At 34.9% G+C, this 20,357-nt stretch overlaps 1 protein-coding gene across 4 annotated transcripts in view; it reads right to left on the reverse strand.

Moving 5' to 3' along the window:
• The window catches only part of Glcci1 (glucocorticoid induced 1), a 233,240-nt gene that overhangs the window by 56,497 nt on the left and 156,386 nt on the right, over positions 1–20,357 (reverse strand). For 2 of the 4 annotated variants that reach the window (XM_033758272.1, XM_033758271.1), the window contains exon 1: positions 19,508–19,631. The exons of the other annotated variants lie outside the window; for them this stretch is intronic. In XM_033758272.1, the coding sequence (XP_033614163.1) occupies positions 19,508–19,616 (109 nt within the window). In that variant the 5' untranslated portion in view covers positions 19,617–19,631. Of the gene's footprint in view, positions 1–19,507; positions 19,632–20,357 lie in introns of those variants that run through there. 4 annotated transcript variants of the gene reach the window in all.

Here is a 20,357-nt window from a genome sequence, read left to right on the forward strand (position 1 = left end):
ATATCCATAAAGACATTTTGTCTTGAAATTAAGCTTTTAAATATGACAGTCAACATAGCAAAAATAATCAAACTTTGTTAATGTTCAAATTAAAAGCACCATTAAGTCTCATAGTATATATACATAAATGTTTTTAAACTTATGTGTGTGCAAATTACCTAGTATTGATAAGAAAAACAGTGAAAGAATTTTTATAAAATAAAGTGCTTTCTAACCTCTGAAATGTCAACTTGCGGGCATGTCTGAAAAATAACAGAAACAACTATCTATTACTTCATACAGAAACTGTATCTTTATAGACTATAGAACATAAAGACACAAGGCCCTCAGGCAAATCACAGGTGGACTAAGCAATAGATTTTGAGAATGGAATGTTAAGATATTTTCTTTAAAAGGATTACCAGGCAGATTACTAAAAATGCAAGTTACTTGGCCTCTACTCCAGAGATGTTTATCAAATAGTTACAAAGCAAGACTGAACAGCAATTTACAGCAAACCAGGCAGATTATATTACCATCACCAAGTCTGTGAACTACTGAGGTATAAAACAATGCTTCTCAAAGCCAAACACAATTAAAACGTTGATTTGTAGGCCCAGTTCCTAAACAAAACTGTTTAGGTTTTGGTTCTAGAATAGAACCAAAAACAAAATATCAGAACTTTTAATAAGCATATTAGGTGACTCAATGCTACTAAAAAAAAAAAGTGTAAGAGCCAGTGTCTGGAAGATAGGCACTAGATCTTTCAGGATTTAGGTGGTCAAAAATAAATTATTTTTTGATAATAACCTCCATTTAGAGGCACTGAAGTGTGACCACACATTTAAGAAAATATCCTGTAGCAAAACAGTCTTAGAAATTTGCAATTTGAAGCTACACTTCTGGATCTAATAAATTCAGACATCTACTCAGCTCCTTTAAAGATTTACCTTTTGAACCAAATGTTAGCCATGGCAATGGTAAGTACTTTCAAATTTAAAAACAGAACACTGGAAAACAGAATGCTTATGAACACTGGAAAGATAACAAAGTTCACTACAGTTTCTTTTGAAAATGACACACCTACTCAAATAAGGAATTTTGCATACAAATAAAAGCTATAATAAAGGTTATTTTCTGAAAAATATAAGGCAGTCTGAAAAATATATTAAGTAGTGCTCTTATAAAATGAAAGTGCCAGAGCAAAACTAAATCAAAGATTACGTTAATACAAATGCAAAATGTTATCTAGGTCTTAATGATTTAATTTTATTAAAGAATGTAAGTCTGAACCTGATAATAGTACAATAATAGGTACCTAGTTTGCAAAGACAACCTTCATCTTTAACAGAGTCAATGAGTTTTTCATGTTTAACTTAACTCATTATTTCAATTTTCTTCCAAAGCAAAAGAGCAAAATCACTGAGTGGATATAAGACATTAAGTTGCTTTTCCCCAACTTCATAATACTATCCTGAAATGACACAATTTTCAATCCAGCTGAGATCAAGAATGGCCCTAAATAAATACTGGTAGAGACTGTTCCTACTATTGGTTCTCTTCAGCATAAATAGCAGTATTTTATTAATAGGTTTATTATGTATGTAAAGAGAGCTATCTTAAAAGCCACAGTTTTAAATCTATTATCACTACCATGGAGTCATTTTCTCCTTGACTACAGTTACAGAAAATGATTTTAAAAATAAATTTTAAAAAATAGGAACTGGATAATCATGAATAAAAAATGAGATAGTATTTCTGCCAAATCTAATACACAGTAATACTGATGACCTGTATTTTTAAAAAGTCATCAAACTACTGGCTCTTCACCAATAGCTTTTCTTTTTTCCTTAATATATAAAATGATGAAGAGCAGGTAAGTATGTGGGCCTCAGTCTTAGTCCTTTTATAACATTTGAGATGAGTAATTTATAAAGAAAATAGCCTTATTTTGGTTCATAGTTCTAAAGGCTGTGGAAGCCCAAGTGCAGGGTGCTAGCATCTGCTCAGCTTTTGGTGAGGGCCTCATGGCATAAGGGCAAGAGAGGACACGCAGAAAAAAAGACTAAAAATTGACCTTGCTTTAAAACAACCCATACTCATGATAACTAATCCAGTCCCATAAGAATAACTCACTCCTCCCTCCAATGAGAGGGCATTAATGCGGTCATGAGGGCAAGAGCCTCACATTCAAAAGATTTCCCATTAGGCTGTGCCTTCCAACATTGCCACGTTGAGGAATTACACCATGAATTGTGGTAGGAACAAACCACATTCAAATCATAGAAGCCACTTACAACAAAATCACCAAATTCATATGAACTTCAGGTAAGTCTCTGACACTAGTTCTGAATGTACTATCTCATATAAAAACCAAAAGACAAAACGAAAGCCTTCTCAGTGTGCATGGATTCTATCAGACCTGGGATTCTGCCACTGAAGCAATCTAGAAAACATGCAGAAATAGCCAAACGGCTGTCCTGTATTAACTAGAAATGACCCAATCAAGAAGCTGACAAGAGAAACAAATATGGTCTGACCAAATAAAGCCTGATGGCTTTGTAACTCTGTAACCTCACATCAAGAAAAACAGAAAAGCAGTCAGTCATTAAGGTCTGATTCTCTGAATTACAGCTCACCCAATATACGTATGTCAAATAACATTCAAGTTGATATAAGACATTTGAAGGAGAATCTAGTCTATTTTCAAAAAGAGTATCTTTCTGTAGCAAAGCTGTGAAGGAAACCACAAAAACATACTAGAGCTTTCAATAACAAACAGCCCATTGTGTCATGCATGCCATAGGTTGCCACCACTGTAATAGAGCAATATAACTACTCTAAACTTAACAGGAAAAGCCTCCAACACAGAGCACCATATTGTGGAAAAATTACTGCAACTAAATCTAAGTGAGGCAAAACAAGGCCAACAGGAGGCAAGAAGACGGAGAAAATTTTGGAGAAGGGAGTAAAGGAGAGTGATCGCAGAAGCAAGGCATTTTAAGTCACTTTACAAAAACAATGTAAATGGGAGTAATAGTCTTAAGACTACAAACACTATTCTGCAGAATCCTCACTTCTTAAAAGTACAGATACTCATTTAACCTGAAAAAATGAGCTTCAGAAAAGAACAGCAGAGTTCTTTCATAAGGGAAAGAAATAAAGTGTACAAGGAATAGAAGGTATACTTAACAAAGATGAAAGCATGTCAGAAAGATATGCCCATAAAAGATCCATTTATAACCCAATATTACAAAACAAGCTAAAAACATTTTTTAAATAATAGAAGTGGTGAAAAATCTCAGAATTAGAAATCCTGAAATGATCTTACTTGAGGGCAAGAGAGACATGAAAACACAAGTAACCAAATGCAGGAAAGGTTTAGGAATAAAGATTTATTATAGTAATGCATACTAAATTACATAAAATAATAAACATCATAGATAATGCCTTCACAAAAATAACAAATGAGAAAGGGGACGCATTTTAGAATTAAATGAAGTAATAAAAAATTTCAAAATAAACTGACTGATATGTAACATAGGTAAAGAAGGTCCAAAAGTACAAAAAGGAGTCCCTAAAGAACATGACCAAAGAAATAAAACCAGAAGTATTAAAACTATAATTCAAGAGCCCCTGAAATTAAAAATTTAAAACTACATATTGAAAAAAGTACATATATCTAGTGAAAAATGATTCAGAGCAGTCTACATCAAATATATCTTGATAAAGCCAAAGTGGACTTAAAAGTATGAAGGCCACAGATAAAAACTACTATAGATCTGAGTTCCTGCTAATGTAAACTAATAAAAATTCAAGGAAAATGTTCCTCTAAGTCTTCCCTGAAGAATTTAGAATAGAAAGTATTTTCAACCAATTGCTTAGAAAGGAATTAATGTGACTAGTAGAATGTATGAACCATTCAACTAGTACCTTTGAAAGCAGACAAGAACAGCAACATGTTCAGTATCTCTAAGGCAAATGCTACATTAAATAAGTAAAGGGAAAAACACAGTAAAATTAGTTTTCTTCTCAGCTCATTGAAATTTAAGATTATGAATTTCCAGAATATCTGATAACTGAATATATCAAATTCCTTCCAGAACTAGATATAGATATGTATTTATAAACATCTACACCTACATACTTCTTTTATTCAGTACAACACTTTCATCGTGTTTGCTTGCCTCAGAGAGACATGTTTTCTTCCTAGGTAACCTAGTAAGAAAATCAACTCCCGCCCAATCTAGAGAAGAAACTAACTGCAACCGGAGCATCTACATTCATTCCATTAATATAATTTTTGTTTATTCTCTCCCTGTCAAGCTGACAAACAATAAATTTCCAAAGTGAAGAACCAGGAAGGGTGAAACAGGAATCTTTTTTATGAGGAAAAATGTTCACCATGAGAAACGTTGGGACAGGGGACTGAGGGTTTTGAAGAGAAGGCTATGTGTAAAAGAGAACACTGAAAGCTTCTTGAGGACCACCTTCTCTCTGCAACTGGAAGTCTTTGTTTAATCTGAAAGGATGAAAAGAATAGGTTCTCATCTCTCCAACTCACTACCTACTGGAAATCTCAATAATGAGCAAAAAAAAGTCCCTAAATTATTTTCAGGACCAAGAAAGAGCTACTTTTGACTACTAACATTATGGAATCTCTACAAATGATCAGATTATGCCATGTAAAATGAAACATTTAGTTATCTGTATGACTACACTTTCTACAATCCTGAAAAAAATCTTAAAAGTGACTGAAAAATTATCAGCTTTCTTACTGCCTATCCAAAGAAAACAGACTGTATGACACAAAGCACATCAATCTGCTAGACAAGTGACTAGCTCTTCTCAAATACACTGAAAATTTGTAAAATTATAAATCTGTATTTTAAAAGCAGTTTACAAGTGAAAGATTCAAGCACATTAACATTTTGCTCATGTAATAACTGTATAATAGCTCATAACAGCCTAATAACAGGGTGAACAATTAAATCCATAGTTAAATGTAGAACAGATTAAGAGAGAAAGCCTTAGGTAAAAGTGTAACCACTTAACCTCAGTGAGCTATTGACAATTAAGCTAATCTACAGGACTTAGGCAAATGATAAACAGAAATCTATACTGAAATTTGTCTGGATCAGGTGTGTTTAATGCAAAATAAACTAGTAAATTAAATCTGCCCTACAAGCTACCATACTGTATCCCTAGCTCCAGTAAAGGTAATCATGTTGTTGACTAGGAAATACATAATTAACTATACTCCTCCAGACTAAATCCAGAATAAACAGGCTCAATGGAATGAAGGTTTCAGAAATAAGGAAACGCAGATGTTTATTCTAGCATTTACTTTCATAAATACTGACACCAAAGAATCAAATACATAGCTGTGAAGAGGTAGTTTTTTCCAAAATTTAATGTTTAAGACAGTTGGAATGGCCAAAAGCTGCAGGAAACCACCTGGAGGAAAACATTTTATACGAATGATACCTTTGTAGAGGCCAGGAGTAAAAGAGGAACATGTTAAAACACAGGTTGGTGTCTGAATATACAGAACACCTTCCACCTCAACAATTCTACAAATATTGTACATAAAAGACCACCAGGGCTGAGTGTGGTGGTGCACACCTGTAATCCCAGCACTTGGGAAGCTGAGGCAGGAGGATCACTGTGAGTGTGAGACCAGCCTGGGCTACACAGTGAGTTCCAGGTCAGTCTGAACTACACAGTGAGACCCTGTCTCAGGAAAAAAAAAAAAAAAAAAAGCAAAACATAAAAGACCACCAGGAAGTATTGCCATAGACAGTAAGTTAGGAAGAAAAAAAGTCTACTGATGGAAAAAGGGGGAAAATTTCATGAAATATTTCAGAATAGCACTGTCCTCTATTCCTCTGCAATCTTAGTCATGAATGGTCTATAACCCTATTGAGTGAATGTACTTCAGTCAAAATGGCACCACCCCAGAGACAGAATGGACTAAAAAGTTCCAGGGTTTACTATTAACATCTAATTATTTTCCTTAAATAATGAAAGAGCATCGTTCAACCTGAGTGTCCCAAAACAAAGAATGAATACCAGATTATAGTTTTTGAATACAGCTTTAATCACTAAAAATACCTAGAAAAGTTACAGTATTTAGAAAAACTGAACAATGCCTCTGAATATACTGGAGACTCATCTCAATGTGGAAAGAAAATAAAACCACACCAATTATACAAAGACAGCTCAAGTTGGTTTTCATCCTTCCCTTTCTTTCCCTCTTTCCTTCTGATTTTTCAATCCTTTCTAATGTAGGGTGAAGATGGGACAGGAATTGGAGAATGTGTTCAGAGCATTATAAAAAACATAGTTCATTTTTTCATATGCATGTCCCATTCCTCACTTGTATTTACCTGTCTGTACACCTATGTTAGCTATTTTACTTTCACTTAAGGAATAGAGGAAAGAAAAAAAAGTCCAGAAACTCATTTACTGTGCACTCACATGATTAATGCAAAACTTATTTCCCAGAAGTTATACTCCTTAAAAGTCAGCCTTAGTCATATTTTTAATAACTAGTACATTCATTCAATAAATACTGGTTGAATTTGTAGATATTACTTACTAAGCCCTCTCCTTCACCTTTATGAAATAAATATTCAAAAGCTAAAAAGTGCCTGGCATATACTTTGGGCTACTTTATCAAACCAGACTTTTTGGATGAGCTTCAAATAGAATAGCTCTATATTTCTCTTTATTTTATGTGCTACTCATATAAAACTATTGTGAATGAAGTATATATAGGACTAAAAAAAAAACTAGGATCTCTTCAATGTGTTTTCCTCATTTATATAAAAGGCCATGTTTCTACAAGCAAACATGTCACAAACAATTAAGATAGGTTCATACAGTTCAGAACTCTTTATACAGTGTATATCCAATAAACATGTTTACCTAAAATAAAGATTACTTGGCAAATATGCTTATTTTCTTATTTTGCCAGGACCTGAAAGATCACAAACTCAGTATTTGCACAAAGCTGCCACTGCTTAAAATATCTCTGAACTCTTTTGAAGATGATCTTTCAAAATTAAATCAGAGTAGTTATGGGATCTTTAGTTGGTGATAGCTAATTACATCCAAATATATTTCACCAAGATCACACATCAAACTTGAGTGTCTCTTACAAACTGATAGAACCACTAACAACAATGAGCCATAACTGGCAGTGTGACAGCTCAGATGAGAAAAAAGTGGGACTCCTAAAGTGAATTTTCAAAGTGGTTCCAGTAACTACAGCTGGTGGACCACCGTTCTTTAAACTACTTCTAAGCACCCTTTTTTTTAAACTCTAAGGAAGATTGGTAATGCCAATAGCTACAATTTGAAGAAATTAGTGGCTTATTACAATAAAAGCCCATGTATACCTTCATGGCTGACAAATGGCCTTCTATATCATCATTCGTCTTATGGCTTCACCATGTGATTGATTCTTCGTGCTATTTCCTGTGCATCTGGGATTCTGTTCAGGAAGTCCTTGCCTATGCCTGTAACTTCAAGAGTCTTACCTATTCTATTATGCATACCCATGTGTATAGCAGTGTAATTCATATTACTCAAATCTTGGAAGCAGACTATACATTCACCAACAGAAGACTGGATTTTAAAAAATGTGGTATTTACTCACAGTGGAGTACTACTCTGCCATAAAAATTAACTTGAGTCATTTGTAAGAAAACAGATCCACCTTGAGGCTATAATGTTAAGTTAAATAAATCGGACAAGTTTAAATATCACACATGAATTTTCTTATGTGAGAAACCCAAAATATAAATAAAATGCAAAATAAAAGAAAAATAATAGGATGTAGGAAGATAGAATTTCTCAATTGGAGAGGACATCAAGTGACAGAGGGAGAGGGGAGGCAGAAGACGGGAAGGGGATAAAAGGAACAAAGATGCGTTGTGTATATGTGTCAACTCCACACACAGAATATAAACATTATGTATCTCAAACACATACTAACAAAATTTTAAAAAGAAAGGAAATGGAAAAGTTCTATTTATGTTCATTTATAACAGCTTCTTAGGATATTAATTTTGCTAAATGTTAGAACATTTTATTCAGCAATTAGAAATTACACTATTCAGTAATTTGTTTACACAACCTCAGAAGAACCTTAACCTTGTACAACTGACTTTCTAAAAAGTTTTGTATAAATATTTTGGTAAATTGAACCATTTTACACGTACATAATTAAAAATTCTATAAAGCAAACTATACCTAAAATTTGCTTTACTGTTAAAAATTTTATACTACAATGAGGCACAAATGAATTCACAATTCTCCTTACCTGGAGCTTAGTAAAATACACTTGTGGTCATTAGGAGGCTACAAAAACATTTAAATTTTTAATTAGAAGAGCCCATCAAATTCTGAGCATGAAGGTTTTAAGTTACTCTCAATATAACAGATTCAAAAGCTGATTCCATGGAGCCTAACTAGATCAAAATTCACTTGAAAGAGAATGAAAGTGTTTTAACTATATTGTTTAGGGGCTTTTCTTTTTAAATAAATTACTTTGAATCTATAATATCTAATTTAATTTAAATACCCTACATGCTGTTGCAGTAATACAAATGGAACCACTGACAAATATGCTAGACTCCTTTTACCAGGATCTACCAATTGATTTTATAAACTGCTCATAACTATTGAACTATACAATATGATTTCTATGCTTGAATCTGAAGTCCCCTGGACCTTCTCCTTATCCTCTTTGTGGGTTATAGTCATAGCAATCCTGCTGATTTATTAATCTGGCCCATGCACTCTTAACCGTTTCTTTGGCTTTGTCTCCTCCAGACTTAAAAGCTATGTAGCTACCAAGATGACAATGCCAAGAGCCTACTGAAGGCCTTTAGATAGACTCTCTGTAGAGAACTCTAACTGCTGATCACAACTATGACCCTCTTCAGATGGAAGTAGCCAGAGCTGTCTTCATCCTTTGCCCCCTCATAGCAGTTAGGGTACTTCTTCAGAGGGGAGAGTATTGCAAATAGATAAGTATTAGGTATCTTGTAGGTGGTTAGACAAGGCTGCCCTCAAGGAGCCAACACAGCAAGGAGCCAACACGGAGGACAATCAAGACACATTCACTTAAGGCCGTAACTATAAGAAACTAATATACCTTTGTTCTTCCCCTGGGAATAAATAGCAGTAAGTGACATTCTAAATAGGTATGGTGGGGGGCAAGGTCTTGACCCAACCTTTCCAGGAAATATCCCTGACGCCCACCCTTACTGAAAATCCTTGTATGCTTGCTATATGACTTGATCTCCCATCTGATCCCATTTAATCAATATTACCTAGTGACTGTACTTGGAATCCTATTGGTTGGTCATGGTTTTGCCCCACCTCATGACCACCTTGTAAATTTCCATTGGACCTTTCAGTTTTGTCCCATTTTATACCTGTCTCATCACATGGCTTTGCTGTATAAAACATCTTGGAGAAGTGGGATGAGCAGGCAACCCACTTTCCAGTCCCCCTTCTGTCTCTCTTAGAAGCTTTCTTTCCTTCAATAAATTTTTCCTATTCTTACAAAAAAAAAAAAAATTCACTGAACAGTACCCTAAATGTAACTTAGAGATTCACTCTGCAGAATCCTATCTTCTGTCCTGAAAAATGTGGACCAACCTGACACAACTCATGTTTGCCCTATCTACCAGCAAGATCACCCGGTGCCTTTGATAATTATACAAAGGTATAATAAGTCCTTTTCCCAAGCTTAAGCATCCCTGAATGGCACACCCTAAACAAGGACAGAAGCCAAAAGTTACTGAAACCACAAGATATTCTAGAAAATATGCTACATAATAATATATTACCTTTAATATCTGTCATATATTTATAGGACTGCATGCCCTAGCAATCACTGTTCTGGAAATGCAAACCTAACATGTACACAAAAACTGTCTCTTTAGCTCAAGCAGAAATCACTAGGTAAATTCTATGAAAACATAAAAGAAATATTTACTGCAGGGCTAAGCACCAGAAACCATGCTAGATGCTGGAATGTTATAAATGGCACAGGTGCCATTAGGCGAAGCACACATCACCAAAATTATCCTGAACACAAAACTATAAAAAGATTAAGCATGAGATTTAAAAAAAGTAATTGTTAAAGTCCTTGAAACAATTGTATTAACTATGTCATAAAATAGTGGGCCAAATATGCAAAGATTTAGCAATTGTACTATATTTGTTTTAACATTTTAAATGAATAAAACAACTAATAATTTATTTCATTACTTTTCCTATACCTTCTATTTCTCATAATTTGTATATGCAATTCAGATGACTTAATATATGGTTATATTCAGAAGCCATAAGCTTTTCTTCAATGTTCTACATGCAATATGAAGAAAATCAGTCCAAAAAATATGATTCATCTGTTTGTTTCATCATAGGTTCACTGTAACCCGTGCTTCCTTAAATAGGAATAATGTATCTGCATAAAGATGTTACTTTTGTGACCACACAGTAAAACATGGCAACTGTTTTAAAGTTAACACAATTGAACAGTAGTAATGCAAAAAGCTACACTGCTAATATTGAAAAACAAAAACTAAAAGTGGCTAAAAATAAAAATATGTAATTTCTCAGTATACTAAAGAAAAACAAGTCCATTAAGCATTCAGCCAGGATAATGAGTAAATGGCTATACATGACAAGCTTACTACTTTCCACTGTAGCTCAGTAATACTAGATATTTAGTCAATGCAAGTCTTACTCATTTTAATAGCCTCAGAAGATATTCACTGTCTTAAGTTTTAATGTACAACATCCCTACATATTTCTACATCATTACACAAGAAACCACATCCAACAATACAGTTCAGACTCCTGTAACAATACATGTATATCTATGTTCAGGAAGAGATAGGGCCAGCGACATTATCCTAAGCCAAACAACAGTAGCATATTGCAATACTTACAGGCAGAAAAGCACATTAGATTTCTATATATTACAGAAGCCACCAAAGTTATTTTAAGAAATAACAAAAGATATACAGAGTAGCATTTTAAAATAGAATACCAAAAAATCTCAAGCTTAGAAAGGTAAGCATAAAATCATACTTCAAACACAAAAGTCCAAAGCTCAGAAAAGAACAGTGGGTCAAAGTATAACAGATTTTAAATTAATTTACCTTATTCAGAAATATGAGTATGTGTGCACCAATTACACTTAGGACACATACTTTGTAAGAATCAGATCTCCACAAATAGTAGAGAATCAATGAATACAGTATTTGTTTTGTCAAAGAGAAAAATCCATTTGTTTTACTGACTACCGTACTGTCAACTAGTACAATATCTGACACAAAAATTTCTTACATGAAGTTATCATCAGATTTACATTAATGCTATACTAATCATTATATAAATAGCATATGGCTGTATGCTATACAAAAAGGCAAAAAATGAACAAATGCAATCAATTAAAGTAGGTATATTTTTAATAATGGGTCATTTTGCCATGTAAAGTATTAAAATTTAAAATAAGCTTTTAAAGCTATATGATCAAAATATTGCAGAATATTTGGCCTTCTCCTGAACTTAATTTCTAAGTACAACCTAAATCCCCAATTTTACAACACAAATAAAACTGCATCTACCAACGTTTGCTAGTTGTACTTAGTAAGAAGTAGATGTTTACATGATCTGACTTAAAGCAGGAAAACAGCTAAGTCTTCCTAGAAATGCATCAGGTCATACCAAGTACTTTAGCAAAAGAGAATGAAGCCATGCATATTAGTAGCACGTGCCTGTAATCCCAACACTCGAGGTTGTAACAGAAGGATACTTGAAGGCCATCCCGGACTATATAACAAGGTCTTATCTAAGCAAAACAAAACACAAACCAATAAAACAGGAAAATAACAGTATCCCTCAAAACAACATTGTCATGAATATATTTTGCTAATGGAAAACCAGCCAATATCTAAACCTCTATATTTTGCTATGATCTTTTTGTGTCTTTATGCAAGGATCAATTCACAGGTATGCATGAAAACAGCAGTTTTTATATGGCCAGAGCCAATGTAGCCTTGAACAACTAAGCCTTGCCAATATTACTTCTCTAATTCAACTTGTAAACTGATACATTTAATAGGAAAAGTAAAAATAATTACACAAGATATGTTATGAAAAGTATATCCATAATATAATCTATGTAAGATTTTCAATTTCATAACAAAAATAGTTTCTAATGTTACTCATGAAAGGATTCATTGCATGTTGACTATGAAGGATAGCTTACAATAAGCACAAACTGTGCTCATAAAAAATACCCAAACATCCTGGAAGAAATTATTAAAACTTAGACACTGAAAGTTATATTCTGTCAGCAAACCCAAAAGTGTCATATATACATAAACAAAAAAAAAATTAAGGTTATAAGTCTTACTCTGTCATATCAGGAAATCTGCAAAGACACTATTTTAAACGCTGCTAAAATACCAAAGACAAGTCAGGTGTGATGGCACACACTTACATGTAGTTCCAGCAATTGGAAGGCAGGATCATTTGAGCCCAGACCAGCCTGAGCAGTACGATGAAACCCTACCTCAAATAAACAATAAATTTTTAAAAATCAAAGATAAAAGCCTCATAATGTTGGGGGGAATTAGAGCTTTATGATACTTTATTATAAATAGGTACACTTTTTAAGCTTCTGTTGCCAAATATGAAAGAACTTCTGTTACCCAAATTTTGAGTGTTATGTGAAAGAAAGTTTAAAAAATTAAATGTAACCTTGTCTTAATTAAGTTGTGGGTCCTTTAAGGGCCAAAGTGAAAGCTCAACAGTAGCACAGGAAGGTTTCACAGTGTTATGACATTCTTATATGCATACCTGGGTCCTGAATCACTGAGGATACTCGGAGCTATTTTAATTGTGTGGAACCTAGAGTGAAAATCTATTTAGCTTTCTCTTCACCCAACCCCCAAAGCTAACTTTAGCCTTTCTATGACTTCACTGTATAGGCAGTGGGATAGCCCATTGTACATTCTTTGCTGTCCATAATTAACTGGGTTCCAAAGGCAACTTGCAGCTATCTGGAAATTAGGATTTAGAGCATTCAGAAGGGTACTCTAGGCTCTATATACGCTGCTTGATCTTGGGCCAAGAATACTTAATTTCCAAGGACCTCGTTTCCTGATCCCTGAAGATGCGAATGTAAGTATACTTACATTATACTGGGTTCTGGTGAAGATTAGTGACTGATATAAAAAGCTTAATACATGATAACTAATTCATTAAAAAGCAACTACTCTAATAAACTTTTTGTTTCATTAGCAGAAGCTATTCTCTACTCAAACAAAATCTTAAAAACCCAACACCTCCTTCTTTTTAAAGATAGAGAAAATAAGATGCAAAAAGTTAGCAACCTGCTGTAAGTCAAATGTTAAACATGAAAACAGAAGCCAAGTCTCACGACTCCAAATCTAACATTTCCCAGTATACCATTTGTTGCTAATACACTTTTAAGGAACCATTTAGAAAATAAATACTTTGGATTTAATTTGATAAGTGGTTCTAAAGGAAAAAGCCAGGTCATTTTATTAAGTAATAATGCAGCCATGGATGCTTTTTTTCTACTTTCATTTAAAAAAGCAAATAATGCAAATTTACAGAGTAAGTTATAGCACAACTCTAGTCAGTCAATAGTATTTTTCATTCTACTGTAGTACTCATTTCATCAGGTATACAATAGGTATTGTCCTATGTACTCTAAACAGATTTTTCTTAAGGAGTACATTAAATAACTCTTTAGGAATATAAAAGTTAAAATTAGTTAATGGACTATTCAAATGTTTTCTCAGACTGGTCAAATAACAGTTTGGCTGTCAGTACTTGATAAACCTTCAATCTATAGTAAAAACAGGCAACGTTTTAGCATTGTTATTTTTTGTTATGAAACATATCTAGGTGTTCAGTGGGTTTAATAATTCTCATAACAGCAGACAATCTCAGGCAATAACCTTGCCATACAACCACGGGTGTATTAAAGTTTAACTCGTCCATATTTTGGGCAAGTCATCATTAAGTGTACCACCATGGTGCTTCGTTAAATTTTCTTCAGAGTTCAACCCACAAGTTGCAAATATAATTTTTGGCTCTGGGAATCTAGTATTAGTTACTGGGACGATCACTTGCGGGTGTAGCTACTTAGGGACTGCTGAAACAGTATTCAGTTTACCACCATATATAACAAACTTTAATATTTATGAAAGGAGAAAAGAGCTTCAAGGACAGCACAGCTTTTGGTTACATGCAAGGAGGGCCCAAGATCTCTGTAGTTGTCTGAATTTATCTCTAACAACAAAATTGATAAAAATGGCCAATTTGTCCATGATTTATCTCATTTAGTCATCAAACCAGGTATCACATTTCTAGACATTCTGAAAATGTCAGAGCATATCACAGTACAGCATAACAGTGCCATAAAACAAAAGAAAACCCATTCCTTTATCATTTTTTAGATCAGGAATCTCAGTTGATTATCAACATCACACTTTCTGAGTTAAAAGCAACAGGACAGTCCCATGAAAGGAACACTGGGTCTGAAATGAGGAGATACAAATTCTAAATCCATTTTCTTGCTAAATGAAAGTGTCCATTGCTTGGTATATAGTTAGCACTCAAATGAAAGTTTTCTTCTTACCTACAACTAGAGATACAACATTGTATCATTGAGGTACTTGTGAGCTTGTCTCCTCCCGGCATTTGGCCTCAGTGACATTCACGTGAAGTAAAACATCAATATTTAAAGGTATTAAGAACTACCATGTTGGTTTTTATTACAATGAAATATTGTGCTGGAAAATTATTTTTCTACAATTTGTTCATAAGTAAAATTTGTGGGTTTTCAGCATTATCAATAATCTCTTGAATTTGTTTCGCAAAATAAGCACAAAAATTCTTCTAGAATAAGGAGTATGATGAGCGAATTCAGTCACTTTCAAGTGTCAGATGAAGGGCAGAGGAAAAGACAGGTGGCTTCTGGTTCTTCTGTTAGTTACATAGGTTTTCTATGTCAATAGATAAGTGATGTTCTTTTGCTTCTGCTTACTTTTGGTAGACCAGTTAAAGGGCATAAGTTAGATAAACTCAATCTCTTGTTAAAATAACTAAACTATACATAGGACAGTAAAGTGTCAGTGATTTGGTTTCTTACGACATTTAATAAGAGAACAAATTTATATAGGGAGGACAAAAGACTGTGAGCCAGGCACAGTTCCAGGACAAGTGCTATGGAAAAGCCTATTTCGATAATGTCTGGGAATTTTAAGCTCTGGAGAAAAGACTGAATTAAAATTAATAAAAATGTCATTAGTATATAGTCTTTGGAAGATTACTGGCTACATGTGAAAGTTTTGGTAAAACAGACTTGGAGAATTTTTCAAAATTTCAGAGTGAAGGAAAATCCTTTCCTATTTGTTAAATGTGGTCATTTTATTCCCACTGTATTCATTTCATGAAGGCCAATTTCTTCTTTGTTTTCTTATTCACAGGCAGTCTACATTACCGCAAATAATCACAAGGAATTATCCTTCAAGATTTATTCAATGTACAAATCCTAATTTACATTTAGTCTTTGCAGAAATGTATACTAGTGAATGTATACTAGTAAAAAGTACTGTAATTAATGAAATGATTTTCAGTTCAATATATACACACAAAACTTTGACAGTTAAATATTAATTAAGGTGCTTTTCTGCACCTTAGTCAATATTCAGGACATTTAGAGAAATAGTCATTTGAGAAGAATATAATCTTTGAACATAACACGGTAGATTCATTAATTATAAACGTGTTTATCTGTTACTATTTACTCAATGATCTAGAAATTTTATGCAGCATGAACTGATGGGGAAAACTGGATTCATAAATAACGACTGTTACAATTTAGTGCAGTTCTCATGGGCTGAAAACCTTCCCAAAAATCAGTATTTGAAATCTATTACTTTAGAAAAAGTCTTTTAACATATTTTTCACTCTAGTACAGGAAAGCTTTGAAACAAATTCCTATGTAAACTCTCAGAAAACTAATTTTAAAAAGGGGAGACAGAACCTTAATATCCAGAAGTAACAGCCTAAGAATAAATTTTACAAGAAAATAGTATCTCAGTATCTCTAAAAAAAGAAAAAGTTATTTAAAATGTTTGCATTCTACAAGTGGATAAAAAATGACTCAAAAGGAGAAATTTAATGAAGAGATAAAAACCTGAAAGCAAATGAACTGATTTAAAATCATAGACATAAACATATTTCCTGCAGTCATTCAACACTGTATGTAAGGCTGGCTTTGTGTTAACTCTTAAAGTACAATCATAATTTCCCTATATATAAAACAATGAAGTTCTTAGAATACTCTGTAAAGATTCTAATCAAATTTCATTGTAGAGTTAGCAATCTGTTAAGAGTATTAGGCCTAAATAAAACTGATATGTTAAATCAGAAACCAATATGTTATTTTTTATAGTGGAAGCTTTGTAAGTTACAAGTTCTTCTGTAATTTTTGATACTAGATATGGTACACTTTAAGAAGCATTCTCCAACCAGAATACTCTTATGCAATTGTTTATACATGTTTTAGAGCTTATAATTCAATCTAATGTTCAATCTTTACAAAATAAATGAACAAGAGGATTTGATACTTGATTTGTATTTGATACTTGATTTGTATTTGATACTTATTATTTTGCATAGTAAAATTGTATTTGTTCTGTTTCAAGCCATGCATTTTGTTCTATGAGGTTTCATAAAGAAGCAATTTTAATGCATTTTCTTTTGGTTACTAATGACCAGTAATTTTAACACTCACATTCTGCTATAATCTCATTTGAGTTGTTCTATTTATCTCAAAGATACTTTATATATTACCATTACAAAAAATAACTATTTGCATAATACTTTATGATTTTACATCTATCACAAGTACATCACAGGGAGTCTGAGGATGCATTCAGCAGCTTGTCACTCAAGACCCTTCAGAACCAAACAAGGGGGAGGGTGACACTGTGCTAATGGCAGAAGTGCAGAAATGCATATAAATAACAAACCATGAAGTTGTAATAATACAGAAGAAAGAAAAAAAGACCAACAAAAAGAGGATGATTAGTGAGTATAAACAAAACAGTTTCAATTTGTAAAACTCCCTGTCATCTACACAGAGCAAGGTGTTTTGCAGATTTATGCATCTACTACAGTAACCATTTAAATTATCTAAGACTATACTACCATAAGGGAAATTACTTTTTGCTGGGTTATAAAAATTAGTAACAGGATAATATTACAGTTGCTCCTATTTACAGAGAATTCAGGTTTTCCTCAGGTTTGTGAAATGATCTAAATCTTTATTAGACTAGCCATAGCCCTATAAACATGCATACTAAGAATGTTTAAGAGAGAAATAATGACATAAGAAGCTTAGAAATTGTTATAATTTCTTCTTGGTAAGAGAATTACAGATAAAATTATTTAGAGCTTATATATTTTCTTCCATAAGCATCACTCCAGATAAAAGGCATAAATACTGAATGCTCAGTTATGTCATCTCTACTCCAAATACCCACAGCACTTGCAGCTTTCTGTAAACAACATGCCTCTATTTGCACATCCCCTGGGCCTCCATCTACTTAACTTAATATTTTTAAATCTTGCTTCAAAGAGCAATATAATACCACCATCTTAAACACACATGCTCTTAAATGTAGAGAAAAGGAAGGAGGCGAGCGCAGGGAAGACATGGAGCACGTTGTTGTTTTTCATTCATGCAGTATAGTGATGTCAGTGTCTGCAGCAGCAGTGGCAGCGGCGGGAGCCCTGACCATTGGAGGCTAAAATCCACTGAAGTCAGAACCTTGCAGAATTCAGAAGAAACTGAGTGATCATTTGAAAAATTAAATCAGCTATACTATGGATTTTAAATAGCTAAGTAGACAGAATAGATTAGTTGTGTAGTTTTAATATGGGTAGAAAGGAACAAGGCAGGATGTGGAGAAGAAACATAGGGGTAATATAATCAGGGAACTTAGGAACACAAGAGCTTGCATTCAAAATCACTTCAATGGAAGGAACTGACAAAACCACCTGGTGTTAAAAACAGAAAAAAAAAATCTCTAGCAGAAAAAGCCCTTCAATTCCCAACACAAGCTCACTGGCACTGCAAATTTGTCTACTGCACAGCCAGACTCAGAAAAGTGTTTTCATCATGATTGCATTAAAATTGCATTAAACTGGGGATGTGCCATGCTACAACAAAGAGGAGTTTAAGCCTGATCACAAATTTCATTAAAACTACTTGATGATGGGCCATGTAATTCCTAAGCAATTAGGGCCTTTGAAGGATTCAGAAAAACAAGTTGTACTATTATCTGTTGTAAGATGTTACTGTTTATCAACAAAAGGGAAAGAGGTACTAGATGGCCACTATATTGTTGCAGCAATTGCCTAAACTTCTCTTATCTGCCCACAAAATCCTCTGTACACAATCTGCAATGCTTATTTTATCTCTTATATTAGTTCCTTAAAGAAAAATCCCAAAACTCAATTTATATATTATTAAAGCTAAATCAGTCAAAAACGCACGTTAACTGCTGCTTTTCTGTTACCTCTCCTGTAACACAGCTCTAGCAAATGTGCAGGAGAGCTGCATATGGCATTAATCTGTTAGAAAATGGTGGCCTTTTCTATAAAATACAGCCAAAGATGTGTGTTCATTATTAGGGAGATCACGTTGTTTTCATTCATTCATTCAGGATTTGCTGGAGGATGTCAGCTCTGCAGCAGCTGGCTTGACCTGGGGGAGGAGTGGGGGAGCGAATTCTTCCCGGCGCATACAGATTACAGCATGTATTTCTCGATGTTCGAGTACGGAGCCCACTGCACTGCATCCTACACTGGGGTTCACCACCAAGTGGTCTGAAAACAAGTGGCTTAGGAACATGCTAATTACAGGTCTTAAATATTAAAACTAAAAACACCAAAATTGTGATCATAACACAATCATATTCTCCTATTCTAACACCTTCATCAAGAAAACTCCATTTAAAAAAATTCCACATACCATAAAAACACTGTACAGAGCTTGACTGTTTTTCTCCCCTCCAAGCAGAGATCTTTCCACTCAGTGTGGTCCCTTCCCTCCACAATGCAGCAGCAGTAGCTGTAGCTGCAGACTGGGATCTAATAATATTAGCTACTCCACTCCCGCATGGGCTTTAAGTCCCTGTTTTGGCTAATCTTCTTTTTCTCCCCGAGGACTCAACCAGATCATGCACAGCGTCCCTAGACATAAACAAAACCAAACCAAAAGAGAAAACATTAAAGGACGCCCAGAGCATCCACTAGCTTCACCATTACCTTTGACACCTAACAAAAAAAAAAACTTCACACTGCTCCACTGTTAAAGAGTACTTAAAAATGGAACAAAAAGGCAAAACAAAACGTGAACTTCACAAACAGGTTCCTAGAAATTTACCATGAAAACCATGAGTTGGGCACAAGCCGTTTCTACCGTAGAACTGCTCTGATGCACGCCTATACCAAGTAGAGGGCGAATTAAAAAACCTTAAATACTGTACTTCCATTGCACACGCAAAAGTGTCCCATCTCCACCATAACTACCACCACCGGCTCCTAGAAAAATAGTAATTACAGGCACGTTAGGAACTTTGCAGGAAAGCACAAAGAGGCTGCAGAGATTACTACCACCACCTTATCCACCGCTGGAGAGTTTGTGTGCGTGTTTAAGTTTTCGCCCAGCGCCTCCTTCCCTGGCTACACACAGCAAATACAGGAAAAGAGCTAATCAGCTCTCCAACTGAAAAACCTTTCGATGCAGGCGAAAGATGAAGAGAAAATCTGCGGGGCGTCAGGAGGGTCGAATCAAAGTTGCTCGGCAGTCCGCTCCTCCGAGCCCCGCAGCGACCGCAGGGGGAGTGAGGCTCCCAAAGCCACTTTCACACCTCGGTCGCGCGCTAGCAAAGAGCGGCGGTGGAGAGGCTCGAGTTTCCAGAGGGCTCCGTTGGGGAGAACAGCCCGGGCGCGGGAGGGTTGGCTCGCTACCTCTGCACACGGGCGAGCCGGGGCTCCGTCTCTCAGGTGAGCTGCTCCACCGCTCCTCCGCCCCGCAGCGACCGCAGGGGGAGTGAGGCTCCCAAAGCCACTTTCACACCTCGGTCGCGCGCTAGCAAAGAGCGGCGGTGGAGAGGCTCGAGTTTCCAGAGGGCTCCGTTGGGGAGAACAGCCCGGGCGCGGGGGGGTTGGCTCGCTACCTCTGCACACGGGCGAGCCGGGGCTCCGTCTCTCAGGTGAGCTGCTCCGGCAGT

The sequence above is a fragment of the Fukomys damarensis genome, unplaced genomic scaffold (assembly GCF_012274545.1).
Source record: "Fukomys damarensis isolate Sample0158 unplaced genomic scaffold, DMR_v1.0_HiC HiC_scaffold_4, whole genome shotgun sequence".
Classification (NCBI taxonomy): domain Eukaryota; kingdom Metazoa; phylum Chordata; class Mammalia; order Rodentia; family Bathyergidae; genus Fukomys; species Fukomys damarensis.